The sequence below is a fragment of the Carcharhinus amblyrhynchos genome, chromosome 8, assembly GCF_965287045.1.
Source record: "Carcharhinus amblyrhynchos chromosome 8, sCarAmb.v2.hapA, whole genome shotgun sequence".
NCBI classification, from domain to species: Eukaryota; Metazoa; Chordata; class Chondrichthyes; order Carcharhiniformes; family Carcharhinidae; genus Carcharhinus; species Carcharhinus amblyrhynchos.
In genome coordinates this window covers 10,374,307-10,402,214 of record NC_137331.1, presented here as the reverse complement: position 1 = coordinate 10,402,214, position 27,908 = coordinate 10,374,307, and the positions used below count along the sequence as shown (strand labels likewise).

The following is a 27,908-nucleotide window of genomic DNA, read 5'->3' as shown; positions in this document are numbered from 1 at the left end:
AGGAAAATTATGTTGGCCTTGATTGCTATAGCGATACAGGGCACCTGTGAGTCCACACCTGTAGTACTATGTACAGTTTTGATCTCCTTTCTGAAGGAAGGATATCCTATTTCTTATTTCTTATGTTCTTATGTTCTTATGTTCTTATACTTGCATTGGAAACAGTTCAGAGAAGGTTCACATGGCTGATTCCTGGGATGAAGGGGTTTTCTATGAGGAAAGATTGAAGAGGTTGGGCCTTGAAGAATGACAGGTGATCTTATTGCAACAGAGAAGATTTCAATGCTGAAAGTATGTTATTGTGGAGGAATCAAGAACTAGGGGGCACTGTTTATAATAAGGGGTCTCCCATTTGAGAAGGAAACGAGGCTAAATTTATTCTCAGAGTTGCTCGTCTTTGGATTTCTCTTTATCAGCAAGCTTTGGAGGCTGGGTCATTGTATATATTCAAGATCGAGTTAAACAGATCTTTAGTCAACAAGGGAGTTAAGGATTGTTGTGGGCACACAGGAAGTGGGATTAAGGCCACGATCTCACAGGCTTAGAGTCAGAGGTTTACAGCAGGCCCTTCGGCCCAACTTGTCCATGCCGCCCTTTTATTTTTAAGCCACTAAGCTACTCCCAATTGCCAGCATTTGGCCCATATCCCTCTGTACCCATGTAAGTCTAAATGCTTTTTGAAAGACAAAATTGTACCCATCTCTATGTTGCCAGCCTGTTCCAGACATTCACCACCCTATTTGTGAAACAATTGCCCCTCTGGACCATTTTTTAATCTCTCCCCTCTCACCTTAAACCTATGCCCTCTAGTTTTAGACTGCCCTACCTTTGGGAAAAGATCTCGACTATCGAACTGATTTATGATCTTCGGCTTGAAGGGCTGAATGGCTTGCTCCTACCCCTATTTCTTACATTATCAGAATTTTGATTTTTCTTAACTGTAACCCAATATATTGAGCATAAAATGTAAACATAAGTACTGTGATATTCTAGCCCACCCAGACATAAACAATTATGGTCTCCAGTTACCAATATGGTGTTAGTCTTGATCTGACTCTTGTTCTGTCATTAAACCTGAGGAACTTATAAGATCCAATGTTTTGTCATTACCGAGAAATTAAGACCTTAACCAACAGAACTGCAACATTTGAGAACATCAGTTGCAATCTGGAATCACATGTAGGCCAGACCAGCTAAGATATTAGGTTTTCTTCCCCAAGAGACATCAGTGAACCAGTGGATTTTTACAATTGACAACAGTTTCATGGTCACCATAACTAAGGTTAACTTTATAGTTCAGATTTATTTACCTGAATTTAAATTCTACCTGTGCCATCGAGGGATTCAAATCCACATCCTTGGACATTAGTTTGGGCCTCGAGGTTACTAGTTTTGTGCCATTCCCACTATGCCACCACCTCCCCAATTACTAACAATTATTTTATAGAGCAGAAAAATAACCAGAGCTTTTCCAAAAGCTCAATTAGTAAGTATACAATTGGTACTATACTGATCAATAAAAAAAACGAAGTTCTAAACATCTTCCACAGTCTTTGCAGAGCTACATGATGACAGAAAAGCTAGCTTCAGGATACTATATTTCACCTCAATATCCCAGTCTGAAAGTATGATGTGATGCAGGTGCAGCACTTCCTGTCAACTACAGTTACGTGTCATAACCATATAAAACCATCTACAAACAAAGCCACATAAATTTGGCATCTTCAGACTCCTAAAAGCCATCATCTGCAAGCCACATGACAACTGTGCACGGCTATTAACTCACCTTGACCCGTGCAGCACCAACAACACTTAAGAAGCTTGACACCATCCAAGACAAAGCACTTGATCAAAATTCCATTCATCACGTTAAGCATTGCTCCATGGCAGCAGTGTGTACCATCTACAGAGGGGAGTAAAGACACAGTGCACCCACAAAGATATCTTTGAAAGTACCTTCCAAACTCCTACCACAACAGACACATTGGAACACCAGCATCCTAAAATCTCCTGAAAACATTTTACTGTCCCTTCCACATCACTAAAAATCCTGGAATTCCCTAACGTGCAACCTACACCACACAGATTGTATTGGTTCAAGATGGTGGTGAGGCAATAACCTCATCAGCTATGCCCAAATAAATAGAATTTGTAGAAACCACCTATACCGACAAGGACAGCCAGTTCCTCTCTAAAGATATAGAGACCAAGTGTAATTTGTCATATCATTAGGCGCATGTATAATGAGGAAGAAGAAAGTTGAACAAGTTCTACCAGTCAAGGATCCTACATGATACTACCTTAAAAAAATTTACAAACAAACATTTCTGTATCCTGATTGAGGGCACTTCTAGGCTTGAATCTTGCACCTAGTTAAATAGCCTACCAAATACACACTATCTAAATATAAAGTTTTAACACAGATGCTGAAGTACTGCTGCCCAGCTAGAAAAACAACAGAGGCACCCGTTGCAGCATTTGGGGAGGAGGAGACTGAAGAATATCAGGTGAGTTAAAACTAATCAGCATTTCACTTCCACCTAAGCATTGGATGTCATACATTAGAGACAGAATACAAGCCAGAGAAGATAACTGCACATCATTCACTACTTTGAGCTTGAACATAACTACAGCAAAAGAATAAAATGTTATATTTTAAAAACTTCCAAGTTAAATAGAAAATACTTGCAACTTGCATTAAATTTTAATCGTTATATCTATATGTACTGTATTCAACAGAATTAAGCACAGATGGATTTTTATTTAAATACCCAATAACATAAATAAATAGGAGACAACTAATTAAAAAACATTCTTACCGCAACAGAAGTTCTTTGGGTAACTTTTTATTTATGAGAGATTCATCATTGCTGGAGAAAACCTGAAATCAAAATACAATGTTAAATATTTAACATTAAAACTATTCAAAACCAGTTTCAGAAACATGTGCAATCCATTTAACCTGATTAAAATTAAAAACTGCATTCTAAGTACACATTTTTGATGATCGCTGAAGAAATGCTCTAATTTCAAGTTCATCTGTACTTAGAGAAGGCAACTTTTGTGTAATGGATGGAATCTCATTGGCCTGGAGAGACTTAGCACCAGATCTTGCATGGATTATAAAACATAGAACATAGAACATTACAGCGCAGAACAGGCCCTTCGGCCCACGATGTTGCGCTGACCAGTTACAAAAACAATGACCCACTAGCCTATACCAATCCCTTTTCGTCCATAAACCTATCCATAGATCTCTTAAACGCCCCCAAACTAGGCGCATTTACAACTGCAGCAGGCAGGGCATTCCAATCCCTCACCACCCGCTGGGTAAAGAACCTACCCCTGACATCCGTCCTGTAGCTACCCCCCCTTAATTTAAAGCCATGCCCCCTCGTGCTAGCTTTCTCCATCCGAGGAAAAAGGCTATCACTATCCACCCTATCTAAACCTCTAATCATCTTATATGTTTCAATAAGATCCCCTCTTAGCCGCCTTCTTTCCAACGAAAACAACCCTAAATCCCTCAGTCTCTCCTCATAGGACCTCCCCACCATACCAGGCAACATCCTAGTAAACCTCCTCTGCACCCTCTCCAAAGCCTCCACATCCTTCTTGTAATGTGGGGACCAGAACTGCACACAGTACTCCAAGTGCGGCCGCACCAGAGTAGTGTACAGTTGCAACATGACGCTGCGACTCCTAAATTCAATCCCCCTACCAATAAACGCCAAGTCACCGTACGCCTTCTTAACAACCTTATCTACTTGATTCCCAACTTTCAGGGATCTATGTACACATACACCCAGATCCCTCTGTTCATCCACACTATTCAAAGTCCTCCCGTTAGCCCTATACTCGACACATCTGTTGCTCCTACCAAAGTGAATTACCTCACACTTCTCCGCATTAAATTCCATCTGCCACCTCTCGGCCCAGCTCTGCAACCTATCTAAGTCTCCCTGCAGACTACGACACCCTTCCTCACAATCTACCACACCTCCGACTTTGGTGTCATCAGCAAATTTACTAATCCACCCAACTATACCCTCATCCAGATCATTAATAAAGATTACAAACAACAGTGGCCCCAAAACAAACAACCTCCTTCAGGTGGAAAAATATCGCAGACTATCAATCTGGTTAAAATTGTGATTAAAATTTACTTAAAAGCTTGCTTGCAGGTAAAAGGTTTACACAAAGATAAAATGCATTTTACAATGACTACTGCCAGAAAATAAGTGCACAACATTCTAAAAAGGTCTTTAAAAAGTTCTAATCTGATACTTGCAGTTGATTGGATTGGCTACGGTGCAATCATTTAGCAGAGCACAGGTGGTGATCATTTGGCCCATCAAGTCTGCATTAGCATTTTCAAAGAGTAATCCCACTGGTCACTCTACCCTTTTTCTCCATATTCCTGTCATTTTTTTCTCCTTCAAATATTTATCCAATTTCTCTGCAACCAACTATCAGCCAGTGCATTGTAAATCCTATTCCTCGTTGCATTAAAAGATTTTCTTCGTGTCACCTCTGCTTCTTTTGCAATCAAAACTCTATCCCCTTTGGTTATTAATGTTTCAGCAATGGAAAACAGCTTATCTCTTAAATGACTAATTTTAAAAACCTCATTAAATTTCCCCCTCCAAGCAGAATAATTCTAGTTTGTCCAGTCTATCCAGAGTAGTCCCTCATTTCAGGTATCACTCGTACATCACCTCCGATCTCTCCAAAGTCTTAACATTCTTCATAAAAATATTCCAACTTTACACAATGACCTCAGATATTGTCTTTTAGACAAAAATGAAACCAAATTTAAAAAATTACAGCTTGTATCACATATTCCCTAGGCCTCTTGCCAATTGTTAATCAGCTTAAACCAGACAATGCAAGCAGAAGCTCATGTCCCAGAGTAATTAGTAACCAAGGTTAATAGTTTAACAACACAGATTACCCTATTTTAATTTCAGAGGCTTGGTTACTTTAGATTATGAGTAACATCATTGGCTGCCTCTTGATTAAGCATCAAGACTCAGAATTATGGGTTTCCACAGTGGATATTTGTGACTGAACAGGTAGAAGATTCTTGACCCATAGATCTTTGGGCATCTGGGCAGGATGTCCTATAAGGTAATGGGATTCAGATTTCTTTCCTCTACTGCTGCGCTGACTCATTAAGGTGTTTGCATTCAAAAGCATGGTACAGTTTGATGGCTTGGAGCCATTTTTGAATGATTGGTAGCAAGCTCCTCCCAGTCACTTAGGTCAATGTTGTTGTGTTCCATGGAGCTCTTCAGAGAGCCTTTGACATGTTTTCTTTGTCCTTCTCTAGAACACGAGACATAATAGTTGGGAAAACAAGACTGATGAAGGAGCCACTTTTCAGCCTTCTGGACAGCATTCAACCTACCAGGGCTGATTCTGCCCGAGCGCTCATACTGCTGGCTTCAAGGAGGACTGCAACATTTGTTCAAAGGCCCTCGACTGAATCCAGAGAAAGGGGCAGAGACGTGGCTGATGAAACTTCTCTTGTCCTCTTGTGTTGCAATTACACAGTGGAGTTCCCATTGAAGTACAGGAGTGCAGTAACAACAACAGCTCTGCTTACTAGGACTTTTGTTGATTTCCAAAGATGCTTGGAGGTCAAATGCATGCTGCCATAGTTTGTAGAAGGCCAAGGTGTTACAGCTGATCTAGCGTTGGATCTCTTGGTCCATGGTGGCCCTTTGAAAGATAGCTATTGTGTTATGGGGAATGTTCAACATATATGGGAGGTAGAATATTTGACTAACTAGGTCTGGGTTGGTACGAGTTCTTTTTTGGCAACGTATGTTCAAGTCAAGTCTTTTGTATGCAGAATTGAAGAGGTTGACAGCAGTTTGCAAATCTGGTGCAGAGTGGGTAAAAATACTGCGGTCATCCATTACTAAATATCATACCACAGCTAGAGGTCGTTGTACATATTGGTACTAATGATAGGCAGAAAGAGTGATGAGGTCCTGCGGCAGCAGTTTAGGGAGTAAGGTAGAAAGTTAAAAAGCAGGACCTCAAGGGTTGTAATCTCAGCATTACTCCCTGTGCAACGTGCTAGGAATACAAAGATAGTTCTGCTCAACACTTAGCTAAACAGCTGTACAAGGAGGAAAGATTGCATCTCAACTGGAAGGGCACAAATATTCTGGCCAGGAGGTTTGCTGGTATCATGCGGGAGGATTTAAACTCGTTTGGCAGGGGGGTGGGACTCCCCCTGTAAATTAGCTGAAGGGGAAACCAGAGAGTAGAACCAGTAAGACTCAAATAGCAGGCAGGGTGGGATTGCTAATCAGGAGAGGATCTGGTGTACTGAAGTGCATTTGTTTCAATGTGAGAAGTGTTACAGGTAAGGCAGATGAACTTGAGCTTGGGTTAGTACTAGGAACTACAATGTTGTTGCCATTACAGAGACTTGGTTAAGAGAAGGACAGGATTGGCAGCTTAACATTCCAGGATACAGATGTTTCAGGTGGGATGGCAGGGGGGTGTAAAAGGGGTGGGGGAACTGCACTACTGGTTAAGGAGAATACTCTGGGAAGACACTTCGGAGGGTTCATACAGCAACACAATATGGGTAGAACTCAGGAATAGGAAAGGTGTAGTCACAACATTGGGGTTTACTATAGGCCACCCAACTGCCAGCGGGAGATTGAGGAGCAGATTTTGGCAAGGTGCAAAAGTAACAGGGTTGTTGCGGCAGGAGATTTTAATTTCCCCTATACTAACTGGGACTCATTTAATGCTAGGGAAATGGATGGGGTAGAGTTTGCAAGGAGCATCCAGGAGGGCTTCCTGAAACAGTATGTAGTATTCCAACTAGGGAAGGGGCCATACTGGACCTGGTATTGGGAAAACGAGCCAGGCCAGGTGGTCAATGTTTCAGTAGAGGAGCAGTGACCACAATTCAGTAAGCTTTAAAAAAAGGTACTGATGGATAAAGATTAGTGTAGTCCTCGAGTGAAGGTGCTGGGGGTGGGGGGAGGCTAATTACAACAATTGGAACTGAAGAATGTAGATTGGGGGCAGATGTTTGAGGGCAAATCAACATCTGGCACATGGGAGGCTTTCAAGTCTAAGTTGATATTAATTCAGAACTAGCACATTCCTATTAGGCTGAAGGATAAGTATGGCAAGTTTTGGGAACCTTGGATAATGAGATATTGTGACCCTAGTCAAAGAGAAAAAAGAAGCACTTGTCAAAGCTAGGAGACTGGAAACACACGAAGCAAGTGTAGAATACAAGGAAAGTAGAAAGAAAAACTTAAGCAAAAGAGTAAGAAGGGCTAAAAGGAGTTAAGAAAAATCATTGCGCAGCAGGATTAAAGGAAAATCCCAAGGCTTTTTATACACATATAAAGAGCAAAGAGGATAGCCTGGGAGTGAATTGGCCCACTCAAGTACAAGGGAGGGAATCTATGCGTGGAAGCAGAGAAAATGGGCAAGGTATTAATGAGTACTTTGCATCAGTATTCACCAAAGAGATGGACTTGGTTGATGATGAGTCTGGGAAAGGATGAGGAGATAGTTTGAGTCATGTTGAGATCAAAAAGGGAGGTGGTATTCGGGTTCTTGAGAAACATTAAGGTAGACAAGACCAGGGCCTGATGGAATATACTCCAGGATACTGAAAGAAGTGAGGAAATTGCTGGGGCCTTGAAAAATCTTTGTATCCTCATTGGCTATAGGGGAGGTCCCAGAGGATTGAAGAATAGCCGATGTTGTTCCTTTGTTTAAAAGGAGTATAGCAGGAATAATCCAGGTAATTACAGGCTGGTGAGTCTGACATCAGTGGTAGGGAAATCATCAGCGAGGATTCTTCAAGACAGGATTTACTCCCTCTTGGAAATACATGGACATATTAATGAAAGGCAACATGGTTTTGTGAAGGGGAGGTTGTGCCTCACTAAGGTGATTAAGTTTTTTTTGGAGGAAGTGATGAAGATGATCGAGGAGAAGGCAGTGGATCTTGTGTACAAGGACTTCAGTAAGGCCTTTGACAAGGTCCCTCATGCAATCTCAGAGTTTTTACTGCAGAAGGTGAATACAGAACTGGCTCAGTCATAGAAGGCAGAGGATAATGGTAGAAGGGAGCGTTTCTGAATGGGGGGCTGTGACAAGTGGCATTCCTCAGGGATCAGTGATTTGGAGGAAAATATAACTGGTTTGATTAGTAAGTTTGCGGACAACATAAAGGTTGGTGGATTTATGAATGGCATTGAAGACCAGAGGATACAGCAGGATATAGATCCGTTGGAAATTTGGGAAGAAAGATTGTAGATGGAATTTAATCCGGACAAATGTGAGAATGCATTTTGGAAGATCTAAGGAAATATACAGTAAATGGCAGACCCTTAAGAATATTGATAGGCAAAAGGGATCTTGGTGTACAGGTACACAGGCCACTGAAAGTGGAGAAGGCAGTCAAGGTGGCATATGGCACGTTTGCCTTCATCAGCCAGGGTACTGAATTCAAAAATTGGCAAGAAATGTTATAGCTTTATAGAACCTTAGTTAGGCCACCCTTGGAATATAGTGTGGTGACCAGAATTGAACACTATCAGAAGGATGTGGCGATTTTGGAGAGGGTACAGAAAAGATTCACTAGGATGTTGCCTGGTATGGAGGGCATTAGTTATGAGGAGAGGTTGGAGAAACTTGGTTTGTTCTCACTGGAGTGACAGAGGTTGAGGAGAGACCTGGTAGAAGTCTACAAGATTATGAGAGGCATAGACAGAGTGGATAGTCAGAAGCTTTTTCCCAGGATGGAAGAGTCAATTACTAGGAGGCATAGGTTTAAGATGCAAGGGGCAAGGTTTAAAAGGAGATGCACAAAACACATTTTTTTTTATGCGGAGTAGTGGGTGCCTGGAACTCTTTGCCGGAGGTGGTAGTGGAAGTGGAAACGGTAGTGACTTTTAAAAGGGGCATCTTGACAAGTACTTGAATAGGATGGGGGATAGAGGGATGGTCCCCAGAAGGGTAGGGGGTTTTAGTTAAGTCAAGTAGCATGGGAGGGCCAAAGAGCCAGTTCCTGTGCTGTAATTTTCTTCGTTCTTTGTACATCCACGGTGGTCAGATTCGTTTTGGCATGGAGGTAACTGAAGTTAGAAGGTATCTAATCGTCATACCAGAGGGCAGTTGATCTTTGAAGTGAAAAGCCACTGTCAGGTATATTGTTAGCAGTATGAGGTTTTCATACAGGCTTGCTGGACACCAATCTAGATTTTGAGTGTCCATTTCCGATGTCACATTGCAACCAGATCATCATGAAGCAGTTGCACTTCTAATGGAAGCCCAAATCTCTGGAACACAATCCATGGCTCTTCATGACTTACTGAGTCAGATCATGAGTATACCCTGAAGCTCACATTCTTGTACACGATTCCACTGGCTTTCCCCATCTCACCCAACCGGCTAAACTATTGACTTACATCTATTTAAATTCAAAACACATTGGTCTAAAATTTCATGAGAAAAAAATAAGACACTTCCCCATATGAAACACATCAGGACTTGTCACAGGTCCCATGACCAGGTAAAATCAGCAAAAGTAGAGCTTTCAGGAAAACTATTGTAGCAATTCTGACATATATGTTTCACTTAATGTTATATCTATTTGCAGAACCAAAAAGTAGCATAATCTGAATGGCAGGAATACTGGAAAACTGAAATAAAAATAGAAACTGCTGGCAACACTCAGCAGGTGGAGAAGGAGAGGTCATCACAATGTTTACTGATACTCCAACTACAAATCAACCACTTGAGCATTTCAGAATTTTCTGCTTTTAAAAACTACCCAATTAAGAAAAACTAGGGAAAAGAAGAAAATAAAAGTGACTTATTATTTGCATCCTGAGAGTTTAGATTTATTTGGAAAGTCCTCAAAAGGATATGGCTCAATGGAGTCGAGGCTGTCAACATCTTACTTTCAGAGTGCATGATTTGAACAAAATCCTGGTATCTTATTTGGGTAAAGATTTAATGAATGATGCCAATAAAAGGGTGACAAATTAAAATTTTCAAAAAAATCCAAAAATATTTAGTATAATCTGGATTTTTAAAAAACAAAATGTAGGAAGAGAAGGTCATTCAGCCTATTAGGTCTATCCTTCCAATAAAATCACAACTTATCCAATTACGGCCTCAACGCTACTTTTCTCCATGCGCTGCAATGACCCTAATTCCCTTGTAGGCCAAAAATCTGTTTAACTCAGCCTTGAATGTTTTCAATGACGCAGCCACCACTGTTTGCAGGTAAAGAGAATTCAAAACACAAACGTCCCTTAGAATAAATTCCTCCTCATTTCAATCTTAAATGGGAGACCACTTATATTTGAATTGTACCCTAAGTTCTAGATTCCACAGAAGGAAACTTCCTCTCAGTATTGACCCTGTCAAGCTCCCTCAGAATCTTATATGTTGCAATAAGATCACTTCTCGTTCTTCTGAACTCCAATGAGTTTTATGCCCAACCTAGCAATCAGCCCAGTGAATATTCTCTGAACTATAATTATACCTAGTATTCCAGATGTAGTCTCGCCCTATACAGCCACAGCAAGACTTCCTTTCTTCTATTTTCCATTCCCTTCGCAATAAAGGCCAACATTTGTCTTCTTAATTACTTGATATACTGGTATGCTAACTTATGATTCAGATAGGATACAGAAATCCCTCTGATCACCACTGGGATTTCATTTTCATTTAAAATTGATTGATATTACTCACTTCTCTCTCCATTAATTATTATGGATACCTTTGAGCAGAGTTTGAGAGTTCATACAACATGACTAGTTTGTCTTTTTCCCTTTTTGGATTGATGGGATGGAGTATATTTGTTGTTTGTGTTGCTTAACTTTGTAACAATCTAATTTTCTGTTCAAACTGGGAAGGATGTGAAAGTGGTTAGGGTGAGAGTGATTAGCAAGTGGGTGTTCTGAAGTGTACAGACCCGCGTTATAGCCTATATAGGTGAATTTTGACCAGAAGATCAATTCATAACTGTTCATTTCTACTGATTACACCATCTACCCCAACTCTCGATCACCAATCCTGTATTAGTGGATGGGAACACAGTAAAAAGTCTGACAACACCGGGTTTTAGTCCATCCGATTTATTTGATAATAGACTCACAGGAGTTGGACGGTGAGCTAATTGTCACAGAACTCACAACCTTGGACTTGCATTCTAGCCATTGCATTTATATAGATAGTCCATTTACTTCTGATCAATGGTAACCCAGAGGTTGTTAATAATCAGTAATTCAACAATGGTAATACCATCGAAATGTCATAGAGATGGTTAGATCTCTCTCGTTGGAGTTGGCCATTGCCTGGCACTTGTGTAACATTCATGTTATTTGCTATTTATCCGGCCAAACCCAAATATTGTTCAAGTCTTGCTGCGTACACACATGGACTGAAAAGTTACAAATGGTGAAGCACAATCATTTGCTGACATCCCACTTCTGATCTTATGATGAAAGGAAGGTCATTGATGAAGCATATGAAGATGGTAGGGACTAGGACTCCATGCTGAAGAACTCTTGGGACTGAGATGATTGACCTGCAACAACCACACCATCTTACTTTTGTGCTAGGTACTACTCCAGCCAATGACCCCAATTTTCCAAGAGTTCCTTGGTGCCACACTTGGTCAAATGCTACCTTGATGTTAAGGGCAGTCTCACTTCACCCTTGGAGTTTAGCTCTTTTCTCAATGTTTGGACCAAGGCTGAAATTAGGTCAAAAAGTGAGTGGCCCTCAGGGAACGCAAACAAACAGAGGAACAGTGAGCAAATTCGAGTAAAAACTGGTCTATTGTATATGGACTTTCAGAAGGCATTTGATACAGTGCCACACTTCAAAAAAGGTAAGCACTTGGATAACGAATTGTCTGAGATAGTAGAGGGAGCACAGTGAAGGTTTACCAGACTGATTCCTAGCAGGTCTGTCATATGAAGAGAGACTAAGTCGGTTAGGATTATATTCACTGGAGTTTAGAAGAGTGAGGGGGGATTTCAGAGAAACTTAAAATTTTTACAGGGTTAGACAGAGCAGATTTCAGAAAGAACGTTCTCAATGTGGGTGAATCCAGAACTAGGGGTCATAGTTTGAGGATAAGGGGTAAACCTTTTAGAACTGAGGGGAGGAGAAATTTCTTCAGCCAGAGGGTGGTGAATATGTGGAATTCACTAGCACAGAATGTAATCGAGGCCAAAATATTGTCTGATTTCAAGAAAATCAAACAAACAATCAGTCATGATCAAAATGGCACAGCAGGCTCGAAGGGCCAAATGGTCTACTCCTGCTTCTAGGTTCTACGGACAAAGATCAGTGGAAATCTCCAGAGGTCAGTGTTGGGAGCCTTGCTCTTGATTTTTTTTTAAAACTGCCCAGACCATGACGTTCAGGGTGTGATTTCAATGACTGGCATTTGTGATGCTGTGGACCTCAGGGTGAGGCCGAGATGGATCGTCTACTTGGCTTTTCCGGCTGAAGATGGTTGTAAATGCTAATGTGCTGGGTTCCCCTTTGTGGGATGGGGATATTTGTGACCTCTCCTCCTCCTATTAATTGCCAATCACTATTCATGAACAGATGTGGCAGGACTGCAGAGCTTGGAACTGCTCCAGTGTGTGATCGCTAAGCTCTATTACATACTGCTTCTGTGTTTGACTTGATTGTAGTCCTGTGTTGTAGATCACCAGGTTGATATCCCATTTTTAACTATGGCTGGTACTTTTCGTCGCAAGTTCCCCCACACTCGAAGCATAATAAGACCATAAGATGTACAGCATAAGTACACTATTTGGCCTATCAAGTCTGCTTCGAAATTCAATGTGATCATGACGACTAAACAGATACGATAATTCTCAACTCTCCTTCCCCATCTTATCCCCATAACGCTTGAACATTCTTAATGCTGCCTCTACAGTAAACAGCTCCACGGAATCACTATCCTCCGAGAAAAGAAATTCCTCCTCGTCTGTCTTAAATGGATGATCTCTGGTGACCTTTATCCCCTCTGGTCCTAAATTCTCCCATAAGAGGAAAAACAACCTTAACATCTTCCCTGTTATGCCCTCTAAGAATTCTATGCAGCTCAAGAAGGTCACCTCTATCATGTGAGGTCTGAAATAAAGACTAATACAAGGTTAGTTGAAGTAAATACTGGAACTGTTTTAGTATACCTATTCTCTAACACATTTAGCACAAGACTGGCTAGGCAAGCTCCCAAGGTGAAGCTCAAGTCCCAGTTCACCAGAACTCTTCTCTTAAAAGTGGCATGCCCCAGTATTACACTCCTCCACTCTTACTCCAAAACCCCCATATAACAGTTTCTTTTTTTAAACACAATTGCAAATGCACAATTCAACTATGTACAAAAAACAAAAGGTGAACATCAATTGTGAAAAACAATATCAACGTCCATTTAGAAGTCCACAGACAATCAGTCTAGCTGAAGTACAACAGTTCCTGGACAACTGCTTTGTTGCCTCGAAAGGTCTTCTTGGGAATTTTTCCCCACATCTCCTGAAGTTCTCAAGCTTCCTCTTTTGCCTGGTTGTTGTCATCAGTAGTTTGGGCTCATGTTTCCTGCCAATGTCAGAACTCACTCAGTTAGCTCCGCAGACTCCTTTTGCAAAAATTCCAGATTGAAGGGGACTTCCCTGCTTTGATATGGAGTGACCTGTTCATCCTGGGTCTGCACAGTATGTGACACTGACCCCATCTGGGGGCCACCTCAGTTGCAGGAACCCATTCTCTCTTTCCTCACCCCTCCCTCCCCTGCCCCCAGCCATGTAGTTACTCACTAAACTTCACTAACTTTCCCTTCCTTCAAGCCATCTACCCCCCCCCCCCCCCCCTTGGTTCTTTGTTGCCACTTGGAGTCTCCTCTGGCTGCATCAGGTCAAAAAAAAGTCCTCAATCTGCAACCAAACATCACTGTGCTCAAGAACATTGGGTCATTCCATGAGGTATGCTTAAGAATTGATTCACTCTCCTTCCAAGGGAACCCTCCCCTTGGAAAACCTGTGCCTGTTTGAAGGTCTATACAAATCTCATTGGCCTGGCGACATGGAGCCGACATCACCTGGCGGACTCCTCGGTGGTTGAGGTAGTTCTCAACTTCCTTTGCCACAAACCATACCCCATGGTTGCTCACAATGTGCTCAAGGAAACCAAGCAAACAAACAATTTGTCAAGTTGCTCAGTAGTCACCTCTGCAGACACCAACTTCATAATTGCTATTCTGGCCATTGAGTGGGGATCGACCATCAATTGCATCTTTCCTTCCACTGGACCTACAAAAGTCCACATGGATCCTTTGCCAAGGAGCTTCAGGCTATTCCCATGGGTGTAGAGGCAACAACAGAAGTGCATTCCCCACTGAAGCGCAAGATTCACAAGCATCTAACTTCTCAGTCTGGGAGTCAACGCCTGGCCATCTCATTCATCTGCACCACCCCCAAGTGCTCTTGATCCACCTTCTTTCTACATAGAAGGAATGACCACACTCATACCCCACAAAAGATACCCACCCATTATGGATAACTCCCACCTCCTTGACTGGTAGGGACACAAATCAGGCTGATTCCCTTATAAGCTTAAATCCATTACTTGGTTTAAGACTGGGTCATTTTTTGTGGTGTTTTGCACCTGGGCCACTGACATTAGTGTTCTATCATCTAGGTGAAAGTACAAAATTTTCAAATGCCGATCAGGACATCAGGAAGAGGTAGCCTCGACAGCGCATCAGTGTTGGTCATGCTGTTCGGATTGCCTGTACCATAAATGGCATAGGAGTAAGCTGATAAAAAAAGTGACCAAGTTGTAAGTGTCCTGCCACCATAGATGGTATTTCTGAAGGTGGTGCTAAAGAGCTTCTGATTGGTTAACAGCTTAAGATGCTGTCCCAAATAGGAAATGGAAGAATATCTTCACCCTAAATACGATGTTTAACCCCTCATTCTCTACCTGAGCATATTTTTCCTCTGTTTTTGTTAAAGACCTTAATGCAAAGGCAATGGGCCTTGCTTCTCCTTTGGACAATACACAAGACATAGTGCCAACACCACAAGGAAAGGCATCGCAGGAAATTACCATGGCAACTTCAGGTCAAAATACATTAACACTTCCAACCTTCATGAAGCGTGCTTTACCTCCCGGTAAGCCTTTTCACACCCCTGGGTCTATCTCCGTGGTCAGCCTTTACCAAGCAGTTGATGTAAAGGTTTCAGTACATGGTCAAATCAGACACAGATTTGCCATAATAATTCATCAATTCCAGGAATTATCACAATTGAGGCATTCTCTGGTTTGGGAGCTTTCAAATGAAATTCTGTCGATTTGGATTCTTTGCTTCCTCTGCAGATTTAGCAGTCTCCCGTGCCCATCTTGGCTGGCAGCATGTAGCTTGTGCCTAATCTTCAGGTTTATAAGAACATAAGAAATAGGAGCAGGAGTAGGCCATCTAGCCCTTCGAGCCTGCCCCGCCATTCAATAAGATCATGGCTGATCTGTTGTGGCTCAGTTCCACTTTCCCGCCCTCTCCCCATAACCCTTAATCCCCTCTCTTATCAAGAACCCATCAACCCGCTTCTTAAAAATATTTAGCGAGGCAGCCTCCACCACTTCAACGGGCAGAGAATTCCAGAGATTCACCACCCTTTGAGTGAAGAAGTTCCTCCTCAACTCCGTTCTAAACCGCCTCCCCTTTATCTTGAGGCTGTGCCCCCTAGTCCTACTGTCTTTTTTGAGCGGGAAGAGTCTCTCCACCTCTATCCTATCCATCCCATTCATCATCTTATACGTCTCAATGAGATCTCCCCTCATTCTTCTAAACTCTAACGAGTACAAGCCTAGTTTATTCAGCCTCTCCTCATAGCTCAATCCCCTCAACTCCGGTATCAGCCTAGTAAACCTCCTCTGCACTCCCTCCAGGGCCAAAATATCCTTGCGCAGGTGCGGCGCCCAAAACTGCACACAGTACTCCAGCTGCGGCCTCACCAATGCCCTATACAGCTGCAGCAAGACCTCCCTACTTTTATATTCAATCCCCCTCGCTATGAAGGCCAGCATCCCATTCGCCTTCCTGACCACCTGCTGCACCTGCAAGCTGGGTTTTTGCGACTCATGCACAAGGACCCCGAGGTCCCGCTGCACCGTCGCCTGCTGCAGTTTTTCGCCACGTAAGTAATAGTCCTTCCTACCATTCTTCCTACCAAAGTGGACCACCTCACACTTGCCAACATTAAATTCCATTTGCCATTTCCTGGCCCATTCGCCCAGCCTATCTAGATCCTTCTGCAGACTCTCCACACCCTTGGACTCTCCTTTTCTCTCTTAATTGCGCCCTACAATTGTGAGCAATATGCTCCACCTGCTTACACTGGCAGCATTGGGTTTCAAGAGTCCAACATGTGGATTCTGTTGCCAGACTTGTCACAAGTTTGGCATTCGATGGAAGACATCATGTTCTTTTGCACTTTGGCTACATTGTGTATTCTGGCATACGCACCCAACTGTGTTTCTTCACTTGCAGCCAGTTCCACGTGCGAGGTCCGATATAAAAACTAGTGCAAGTAAACTACTGGAACTGTTTATTAATACATTTCTCTAATAGTCAGCAAAAGACTGGACAAGGAAAGCTGCACCCAGTGTCACTTGATCTGTTTTCTTAAAAGGGGCATAACCCAACATAAGACCATAAAAAATAAGAGCAGAGTTAGGCCATTTGTTCCATCTCGTTTGCTCTGCCATTCAAGTACGGCAGATGAGTTTCTCAACACCATCCTCTCATCTTTTCCCCAATCAAGAACCTCTGTCTTAAATACACTCAATGACCTGGCCTCCACAACCTTCTATGGCAATGCATTCCATAGATTGACCATCCTCTGGCTGAAGAAATTCCTATTTTGGTTCTAAAGGCTTGTCCCTTTACTGAAGCTGTGCCCTTGGATCCTAGCCTCCCCTACTAGAGGGGGCATCTTCCTCCAAGTTCCTTTTATTCAGGCCTTTCAGTATTCTGTAAGTTTCAATTAGATCTCCCCTCATCCTTTCGGACTCCATTGTCTACAGACTCAAAGTCGTCAAACGCTCCTCATACATCAAGCTTTTCATTCCCAGGAGTATTCTCGTGAACCTCCTCTGGAACCTCTCCAGCACATCCATCCTTACATACAGGGCGCAAAATTCATTTCTCTAACATCCAATGAGTGCCCAACCTACTAATCTCACCTCACATGAAAAACCTTCCATACCCAGGATCAACCTAGTGACCCTTCTCTCAACTGCCTCCAATGCCAGCATACTACCCTTAGATAAAGAGACCACAATGATTCACAATATTGTAGGCGTGATCCAACTAGAGATTTCTATAGGTTTTGCAAGACTTCCCTACTTTAATACTCCATTCCCTTTGAAAAAAAAGGCAACATTCATTTGCTTTCCTTATTACCTGCTGAACTTGCATGCTATCCTTTGTGACATGTAGAAGGACCACCCCCCACTCCCTCTGTGCTGCAGTCTTTCTCCATTTAAATAACATTCAGCTCCTTTATTCTTCTACCAGAGTATATAACTTTCCTTTTCCTACATTGTATTCCATTTGCCAAGTTTTTACCCACTTAACCTGTTCATATCCCTCTACAGATCTTTTGTCTCATCATCCCCATTTGGTTTCATACCTAATTTTGTGCCATCCGCAAACTTGGACCAGGGAAATTAATGTATTAATGCCAAGGATTGATCTGCTGGCTTGATCGTAATGGTAGAATAGGGGGTAGGGTGGACTAAGGAGACAGATTATAGTTTAATACAATTCTGCTGCCAATGATGCACAGCACCACATGGATTCCCAGCACCGATTTGCTAAATCTGTTCAAACTCTATCCCATTTAGCACAGTAGTATATTCCATTTGCCTTCCTAATTATTACATCTGCAGGCTAACTTTGTGATTCATGTGGTCTCTATTTAAATATTATACTTTTGATTCTTCCCACCACAGTGGACAACTTCACATTTTTCTACATTATCCTCCATCTGCCAAAGTCTTATCTACTCATGGAACCTATTTACATCTCTTTGCAGACTTTGTATCCTCCTCAACTCGCTTTCCCATCTTTATATTGTTAGTAAATACAGCTACAAAACTCCTGTCCTTTCATAACAAAGGTGTGTACATGTTGTAAGGATTCCTATTATTCTAAGTCTGCATTCAATATTTACTGAATACATACATAAAAGATTAATTGCTTTTACAAACTCAAATAACCATACGATTAAACATACATTAATGTTAAAATCTTAGTTTGAGGCCCAAGCAATGAACTCTATCACTCCATGCGTTACAAATTGCTCTGTTTTCCAGCGACTAGCCAATTCTCACTCCACTCTAATACATCACCCCAATACCAGGAATTTGAGGTCACCCTTCATGTGACATCTTATCAAAAATCCTTTATCTAGCCTGTTTGTTACATCCTCAGAACTCAAGTTTGTCAAACACAATTTTCCTTTCATAAAGCCATGTTGACTCTGCCCAATTGCTACTACGTCCCTAATGGATTCTGGCATTTTTCAAATGACATGTGAAATGAACTGGCCTATGGCATCTTGGTTTCTGTCTCTCTCCTATCTTGAAGAGGTGTTACATTTTGGTTTTCCAATCGTCCGAGTCCTTCCCAGATCTAGGGAATTTTAGAAAGGTGCATCAAAAGGGATTCACCAATTCTGCAGCCAGTTCTTTTAAGACACTAGAATGCAGGCCATCATCTCCAGGGGAAACGTCAGGCTCTCATCCTGGTAGTTTTCCTAGCAAGATACTCCCCTCCCTTCTGCCCCTTGATTTTCCACTATTCTTTAAATGCTTTGCGTGTTCTACCACAAAGACAGACCTAAAATACTTTAAGTCTGTCATTTCCTTGTCTCCCATTATTAATTCACTAGTCTCATTCTATAAAGAGACTGATGTTTACTTTTGCTAGTCACTCTCTTTTCATACACGAATCAAAGCTCTTGTTGATACTCATTCCAATTCTCTCTATTTCGTTTTGAGGTCATCTTTTGCCGGTTTCTAATTTTCTTCCCCAATCTTCTGGCCTGTCACTTCTCTTGGCAGCAATGTACATATTTTCTCTAAATTTGATCCCATCCTTAATTTCCTTCTGAGCCATCTAAGAGTCTTTCGCAAAGGAATACATCTTTGGTGAAAGTTCCTTAATTGTCTGTCACTTATCTTTTAGCCTATTTTTCCGGTTTACTTTAGCTAACTTGGTCTACATACCTACAGAACTGCTTTTAAAGGCACCAGTTCCAGATCAAGGTTCCTCACTTTGAAACTGACTGCAAAATTCTATCACGTCATGATCACTCTCATCTAGAAGATTATTTTACTGAGATCATTAATCAGTTCTATTGCATTATACATTACCAGGTCTCAAACGTTCCTGTTGGCTCCACGAACACTGGTCGAAGCAACTGTCTGTAAATTCATCCTCAACACAACTTTTGCCAAAATGATTTGTCCACTCAAGATGATTTAAGGTCAACCACAGTACCTTTCGTACAAGTCCCCAATATTTCTCTATTTATAAAATCGGTCCTACATGGCAGCTACTGTAAAGAGGCCTATAAACTACTCCCACAAGTAAATCCTTTCCCTGCTATTTCTTATCACCATCTAAACTGATTCTACATCTTGATCTGCCAAACCAAGGTCACTTTCCTCTACTGCACTCACTTCATTATTTATTAAGAGCTATCCAACCTCCTTTCCTATCTTTCGATGATATCACATACACTCGACTATTCAGTCCACAGAATTGTTCAGGTTTCAATCATGTATCCCAACAACACATGATAATCATGTCAAACAGCACAAGCACATGACAGAGTTAAGCCACCCCACAATCAACTAATATAGCCCTGCCACATGTAGTCACACTGTGGAGATGCCAACATTGGACTGGGGTGGACACAGTAAGTCTTACAACACCAGATTAAAGTTCTACAGATTTACTTGAAAACAAGCTTTCAGACACTGCACCATCAAATGAGTGGAGGTAGGTTCACAAACACGGTATATATAGGTAAAGACACAATTGCAAGATAATTACAAATTGGAACGTGAAGAATGGTTGGAATGCAAGTCTTTACAGGTACAAACAGTACGCATGGAGAGAAGGATAATCACAACTTAGAGAGGCGTGAATCATCTCAAGCCAGGACAGTAGGGCGGGGGTCACATGAAGCCAAGATCCTGGTTGAGGCTGTCCTCGTGCATGACGAACTTGACTATCAGCTTGGCGATTCTGCATTGTCATGTGCCTTGAAAGCCACTTTGGAGAATGCTTACCCGAAGATCAGAGCTGAACATCCTTGACTGCTGAAGTGTTCCGCGACTGGAAGGGAACATGCCTGCCGGCGACTGTTGCGCGGTGTCCATTCATCCTTTGTCGTAGTGTCTGTATGGCCTCGATGTACCATGCCTCAGGACATTCTTTCCTGCAGTATATGAGGTAGACAATGTTGGCCAAGTCACTTGAGTATTACCATGTACCTGGTGATGGTATCCATGTCGACGTTTAAGGCTCTTGGTTGCTGTGAAGTCAAGGGGACGAGTTCTGCTTCTTCATAATACCTTTATTTCTCTGATCCAACTTCACACATAATTTGCCACCATGCAATAGTGCCACTTGTGGCCCCTTTATATATCAGTGACTTCTACTGAATAATTGACATCAAATTAGGATTTAATTAGAAGGTCTGTTAGCCCATTCCTAACAGTCTCCCCTTCCTTGGGGAAAAAATATTTTGATGAATATGGGTTTTCCATAGAAAAAACAGAAAACACAATTCCCCTTCCTTTCTTTTTCAAATACATTTCTTTAAAAAAAATGCATTCACAGAAAGATACGCCCTCCTTTAATAATTCTAAATGTTCCTGTGAACTAGCCCGTTAGTGAAACAATCTGACAGCTACTATCAACCCATTTAATTTTTGATATTTCCCTTTTGTCCAACAGCTACATTAAGTTGGTTATGTCGATCCTCAATCTTTTCTCATTTACTTTGTGGAATGTATATTTTCCCATAGGGATTTGTCAATGTGACATTCAATGGATATTTTACCTAAATCCCCTAACCCCAAAATTTCTGTTAATATCTGGGATATATAAAAGGCCACATGGACTGCATCTACAAGACTTAATGTCTCAGCGACAAATGTGCTTTTTATCACTCTCCTTATTTTCTTTGTTTCCCACACAACGAGGGCAACATTCTCCACCAAAAAAAAAACCACCTGCGCTTGAGAACCCATCACATAAATTGGCTTAGGAGGCACCACTATAAACTACAAGTTTCAGGTGCCTAAGATCACTCAAAAACGGGAACCTCAAAACAAACACCTGCATTTTTAGTTTGGCCAATGTTTTGTTTACTCTCGTTATGTCTTCCACTGTAGGATATTCATTTTTGTACTCAACTCTAGGACATAAAAATTAATGTCCGGTCTAGCCAATTCAGTTGCCCAATCGAACTTCAGAGTTTCTCTTTTCTGTCTGAGACCACCGTGTCCTACCACGACTAATTGCTATTGGGCTGATACTCTCCAGATAAGATTGCAGACGTAAAGTGACACCTGACTCAGTCTGTCTGATTTCCAGCCCATTACATTTGGGGGCCCCCGAAGCCTGACTTCCAACCCTGAATTCCTTCCTCAGTCCAGAGATGACTACAGCTTTGAATTCACTACTACCACCCCACACAAAAAAAACATTCAACATGCCTCATGAAGATACCAGAACAATTTCCTTCCTAGTGGCAGTAAAACATCACAGGATCTGTTTTCCAGTGGCAACAGCTTAACTTGAACAAAACTGAGCTTATTGGAAAATACCAAACTCTCGACGCATCATTTAGCCCATATTCCAATACCTTGTCAAGTTATGCCCCCTTTCCCACCCGATCTCTCATTTTGTACTACAACTGCTTGATCTTTCCCTCCTGCTGCTGGATGGTCTTTCAATAATTCGCAATCTCGTTCACCAACTAGACTTACTATCTAAACTGGGGCTACCTTTCTGTGCCCTCCATTTTTGAGCTTAGTGTTCCCAATCCATGGCTTGTCATCCTCTGCTGTATTCTGTACATTCAACCAATTTTTATACTTTCCATTGGCCTTCCCTTCTCTACTAATGACGGTTGCATCCTTCCACTGATTCGACCCTTCAGACAAGTACGTCACCTTCGTACCAACTTTAGGTGGTTCTTGTTTTGGAAAAATGGCCTGTTCTAGTTCATCGTAAGTGTTATTTCCTCTACAGGTACTCTGTCTGTTTCAATTAACCGGTCCTCACAATTCTGTAACATGAGTATCAGATGACCCTGTTTCCTCAGTGTTCATCTACTCCAAATTTGTAAATTTGTAAACTGTACCCATCATCCTTGATGAATATACTTCAACAGTCTGATTACCATGTTGCAAAACAATTGTTTTGCCAACTATACCTACAACTTTTCCTGGGTCCTTCCATTCATTAACATTGTCTTTCATAGAATACCTTCTTCATAAAATATCTTTCTTTCTTTGATCCAACTTCACATACAATTCTCCACCACCCAATCGTGCCACCTGTGGCCCCTTTATGTATCAGTGACTTCTACTGAATAATTGACATCAAAATTAACCAGAACCAATTAATCCATTCTGACACTGATTATCCAGCACATCTTAGAGGCTGCCGTTGCAGGGTTGTGTGGTGTCATGATCGCTATTTGCCACAAGGCTGAGTAGTTTGCTACGAACAATGGTCTATTTGAGGTTGGGCAGTTGTTTGAAGGCAAGTAAAGGGGGTATGGGGATGGCCTTGGCGAGGTGTTCATTGTCATTGACAACATGTTGAAGGTTCTGTAGATGATGTCATAGTTTTTCCACTCTGGGGAAGTACTGGATGATGATGGATACTCTGTCCGTCACGTCCTGTGTTAGTCTTCTGAGGTGGTCAGTGCAGTTTTTCGCTGTGACATGTCAGAACTGTCAATGAGTCGAGTGCCATATCCCGTTCTTACAGGTCGTTTCAGGATGCCCTCAAATCAGTCAGAGCGGTTCTCGCACAGGGACCGGGTGTGTTGGTCTTGTGCATTTTCAGGAGGCAGTAGAGGATTTCCAACACAGGGAGTATGTGGGATGAACAGTGATTAACAATTAAACAGTTTAAGGTGTCATCACCAATATCCCCAACTTCAAGATCTCAGACTGGAGCATTTACGACCATCTTCAGCCAAAAGAGCCAAGTAGATGATCAACTGTAGCTCTCTCCCAAGGTTTTTAATCAGCCATTTTGATTCACTTCAATGAATCATCGGATACAGCAAAGGCTATGAGTCCTGACAACATTTGGCTATAGTACTGAAAGTTCCTGATCCATTACTAGCTGCACCCCTAGATAAGCTGTACTAGTACAGCTACAACACATGGCACTTAACCAATATGGAAAATTGTCTACGTACATGCTGTCCACAAAGGACATATCCAATCCAGTCAATTACTACCCCATCAGTCTGCTTTTGCTCATCAGCAAAGCAATGCAAACGTGGCTGAGTGCTATCATGTGGCATTCACAAAAAACATTTGATTTAATGTTTCATTATTTCAGGCAGTATCCCTTTAAGAGGCTGTCCCTCAGTTTAATTGATATTTATCTTCAAATACTAGCAGCCCTGGCAGCAACACTAAAATCCATAGGAATCAAGGGAAAACCCTCCACTAGTTGCAGTCATATTTAGCACAAAGAAAGCTGGTGCTGGTTGTTGGGGATCAATCATAGCCACAGGACATTGGGGTAATGTGTTAAGTCCAATGATCTTCCCTCAACTGTAATTAACTGAAGGACAGAAAGCAGAGAGCTGTGATAAATGTTTTTTCCCCCCGGACTGGAAGGTGGTAGACATTGCTATTTCCCAAGGATCAGTGGCAGGACCATTGCTTTTTTGCGATGACTTGAATCTTGGAAAATAGTAAAATTTCACAACTTGATGATTCTACAAAACTTTGGTGTAGCAAACAGTGAGATGATATAAATTGCCTGCAACAGGACAGAAAGGTCAACAGAATGGGCAGACAAGTGGCAGATGGAATTCAATACTGAGAAGCATTTTGGCAGAATGTGTAGTGAGACACAATGCCAGCTTGAGGCTTTAAACAGCATGCAGGAACAAATGGACATGGGGATGCATATGCATCAATCTTTGAAAGTGACAAGACATATTCAGAGACTGGTTAGCAAAACATACAGGAACTGGAGTTTTATAAATAGAGGCATCAACTATAAAAGCAGGGACGTTATGCTAAATCATACAGAGTTCTGCTCAGGGCCTATGTCCAGTTCTGCTCACCACACCATCCTTGACAGGGGTTAGAATGGTTCCATAGAAATGTTAATTATAAAATTAGGTTGGAAAGAGGGGGGGGGGGGTGTTGTTCTTCTTGGAGCAAAGGAGATCGAAGGGAGATTTAACAGTGATGTACAGAAAATGATTGGCTTTATTAATGTAGAAGAAGCAAAACTTTCCCCATTAGCTGATGGGGTAAGAATAGGAGACACGAATTTAGGGCAAGAGATTCAGAGAGATTGAGGGGAAGAACATTTTTACACAGCAAGTGGTAACAACCTGGAAAACACTGCCCACAACGGCAAGGGAAGCAGAAACAAATCAATGATTTTAAAAAGTAATTGGATAGGCATTTGGAGAGAATAAATTTGCGGAGCTATGGGGATAGATTGAAGAAATGAGACTGACTGGATTGTTTGGTGGGGAGTTGGCTTGAACCAGATTATCCAAATGGCCTTTGTCTTCGTGTAAACTATTCTATCTTAGTCATATACAAGATGCACTGCAGCAATTCATGCAGCCTGGTTTGACGGCAATTTACAAACTCTTGACCTTTATGCCACAAGGCTAAGAAATACCTCCACCTGCAAGCTCCTCTCCAAGCCACACACCATTCTGACAATCCTCCAATGGGTCAAAATCTTGCAGCTTCATCCCTGTTAGCACTGTGGGTGTATCTACACCAGATGAATTATAATTGTTCAAGAGAGTAGTTCAACACCGTCTTTTTAAGATCAATTAGGAATGCACAGCAAATGCTGTACCTGCATCCCATGAAAAAAAAAATGAATAAAAAGGTTCTAAAAAGCAAAGTGAAGAGAATTAGGGAATAAACTTCAGAACTTAGTTTATGCACAGCATGCCACCCATCGTGATTAAAATTATGGATGTTCAAGAAGTCAGAATTAGAGTACAGGAGATATTTCAGGGTTGCAGCAGATTACAGAGAGAGGGAAGAGCAAGACCAAATGATTTGAAGACAAGGATGAAAATTTTAAAATTGTGTTGCATTATGGAAACCCAATGTACATCAACTAGGACAAATGTAACACAGAACAGGGGCAGGAGAGCTCTGGATGACCTTGGGGGGGATTTATGGATGTAGAATACGGGACATTGACTGGGAGTGCATTGGAATTGTGAAGTCTAAAGATAAAAGGATGGGAAAGATTTCAGTGGCAGAACAGCTGAGGCAAAGGTGGAGTGGAGCAATGTTATGTAGTTGGAAAAAAGCAGTCCAAATGATGGTGCAATTTGCAATAGGAAACTCATTTCAAGTCAAAAATGACATTAAAGTTGTAAACAATCTACATCAGCCTCAGTGGGATGCTGACAGTCAATTGGGACTGAAAACAATAGCCTATACACAAGAAATAAGGGGTAAAAATAGATGCTTGGAGCACAGTTAGAGCTTATGGTGTGGGAACAGGAAAACAAGGCATTGCAGGTGATTCTCTGGCGACAACTGGATAGATTAACTCAAGTACAAATCCAGCCAATGGAAGAAAAACGGGTGATGTAGATAATAGTATGGCTAAGCATATCAAAGGCTGTAGGCAGCCCAAGGAGGACAATGGAGTGACAGGCACATCACAGGAAAGGCATGAGTTGATTGGTTGGTGAATATTGCTGTTTTTCCTTTGTCCAAAGCTAAGGATAGAGTTTAAACAGCTGGGGGAATTAAAACCATTAAAAAATTAAGTACAACATTCAGCTAACTTCTCTATATGGAGATGATACCAATGAAAGTGATAGCTGATAAGTCTTTTTTTTGGTAGTTATAGAGGTTTATCTAATAAGTAGAGGAATGGCAGAGCAGTTCCAATCTCCAGAGTGCACATCTTATGCCAGTTGGGAATTATAGGACATTGCCCAGACCCTGAATATGTGCAGCATTTTGAGTTCTGGGTTTATTGAACTTGATGCGGAGATGCCAGCGGTGGACTGGAGTAAAACAGAAAGAAATCCCAGAACACCATTAACCTGTTTGGACTTCAAGCTGGTGTTGTGGGATTTCTTTTTTGAACTTGAACAGCAGATGACATCACTGCAATGCAACAGCGAGGTTGAGGATTTTTATAGATAGCATGCTTACAGATCTAGTCAGGTTTAAGGGTATATAACAGGGATAGGAAATGCATGACCACCAGATAGATGAGCAGAAACAGGTGCATGAGTTCCCCCGAATACATTTCAATTTCCAATCAGTAATCAATTTTGAGTAATGAATCACGTTTCTGGCACCACATAGCTTAACTATGGTGCGTCTTGTGGGGGTTAGGCAAGAATGGGAAAGCTATTTCAATGAGATTCAATTGCTGGGGACTTCTGTGGTCATCACCATGAATTTAAGATGGTTATGTTGCCTTAAAGGTGCCAGTGTAAAGGCTGTCACTGGCCAGCTGCAGAGCACAGAACAGTCAGCAGATGAGTTCCAGATAGGCACAAAGAGGGATGTGGTCCTGCACTCAGAATTCAGGGAGCTAGGGAGGAAATTAGTAAGCAAGACTTCAAAAAGTACTAATCTTTGGATTACTCCCAGTTTCATCCATGATGATAGAAATACAAGGATGAAACATGAGAACATATAGCTGGAAAGATGGCAGGAGGGCTTTAAACTGCTGCAACATTGGAATCTGCATAGGCTGGATGGGTTACACCTAAACAGAGCCAGGACTGACATTTTGCCGGGCATTTGCTAGTGCTATAGGAGAAGGGGTGTGGAAACCAGAAGGTATGAGGGGGGAATATCAAGGTGCACAGAATACTAGCAGACAAATAACAGTAGGAAATAGTAAGGGAGAAATATTTAAAGTCTAAATTTGTGCAGGTGTGCAAATGTGAAGAATGTGGTAAACAAGATTGGTGAATTACAGATGCAGATTGTCATGTGGAAACATCTTCCATTCGCTGGAGGAAACATCTTCTGTTCACTGGAAATACATTGGGCGGTTCCCACAGAAGGTCCAGGCAAGGTCTACATGGGAATTGCCCAGGAAACTATCCTTCAAGAACCCACTGAAACTCCAATTTAATGTTGAGAAACTTCGGATGGGTTCTAACTCACTTTAGAGTAACCAGCATGCCTTCCCTCGCTAACCACCACTACCCTCCCTTGCACCTGACCCCCTCCTCCCTGCCACCCCTCCCCAACCCACACTCTCTCCCCACCCTAGTTGTGGCCATCTTTTCGTTGGCTAGGGGGAACATTCCTTATTCCAGGCCTACTTAGGCCTCCTTCCTCATGTCGCGAAAATTGTATATTGGTGCCGCTTCGCGTTCTTGCCCAGAACTGGAAAAACTCAATTTTGTTTCCAATTTCCATCCTTTTGTTTGACATGGTCCATCTCTATATAAAGAAATTAGCTCAATGTTGTACTTAAATTTTTAACATTGTTAATCTCCCATGAAAATTCAATAAATTGGCATGCTTTTTGCTGGTTACGTATTTTTTGAAAATGTAGGCTGCTTAAA

At 41.7% G+C, this 27,908-nt stretch overlaps 1 protein-coding gene across 6 annotated transcripts in view; it reads right to left on the bottom strand.

The window, feature by feature from the left end:
* LOC145346439 (F-box/LRR-repeat protein 2) overlaps positions 1-27,908 on the bottom strand; it is a 199,102-nt gene that overhangs the window by 166,055 nt on the left and 5,139 nt on the right. For 5 of the 6 annotated variants that reach the window (XR_013887694.1, XR_013887695.1, XM_080193638.1 and 2 more), the window contains exons 2-3: positions 20,395-20,543; positions 2,820-2,881 (exon numbers count right to left, since the gene is read on the bottom strand). Coding sequence is in view for 4 of the 6 variants with exons in the window: in XM_080193638.1 (XP_080049764.1) it covers positions 2,820-2,881; positions 20,395-20,484 (152 nt within the window). In the remaining 2 variants the exon portion in view is untranslated. The remainder of the gene's footprint in view (positions 1-2,819; positions 2,882-20,394; positions 20,544-27,908) is intronic. The other variant, XM_080193639.1, reaches the window with a different exon arrangement.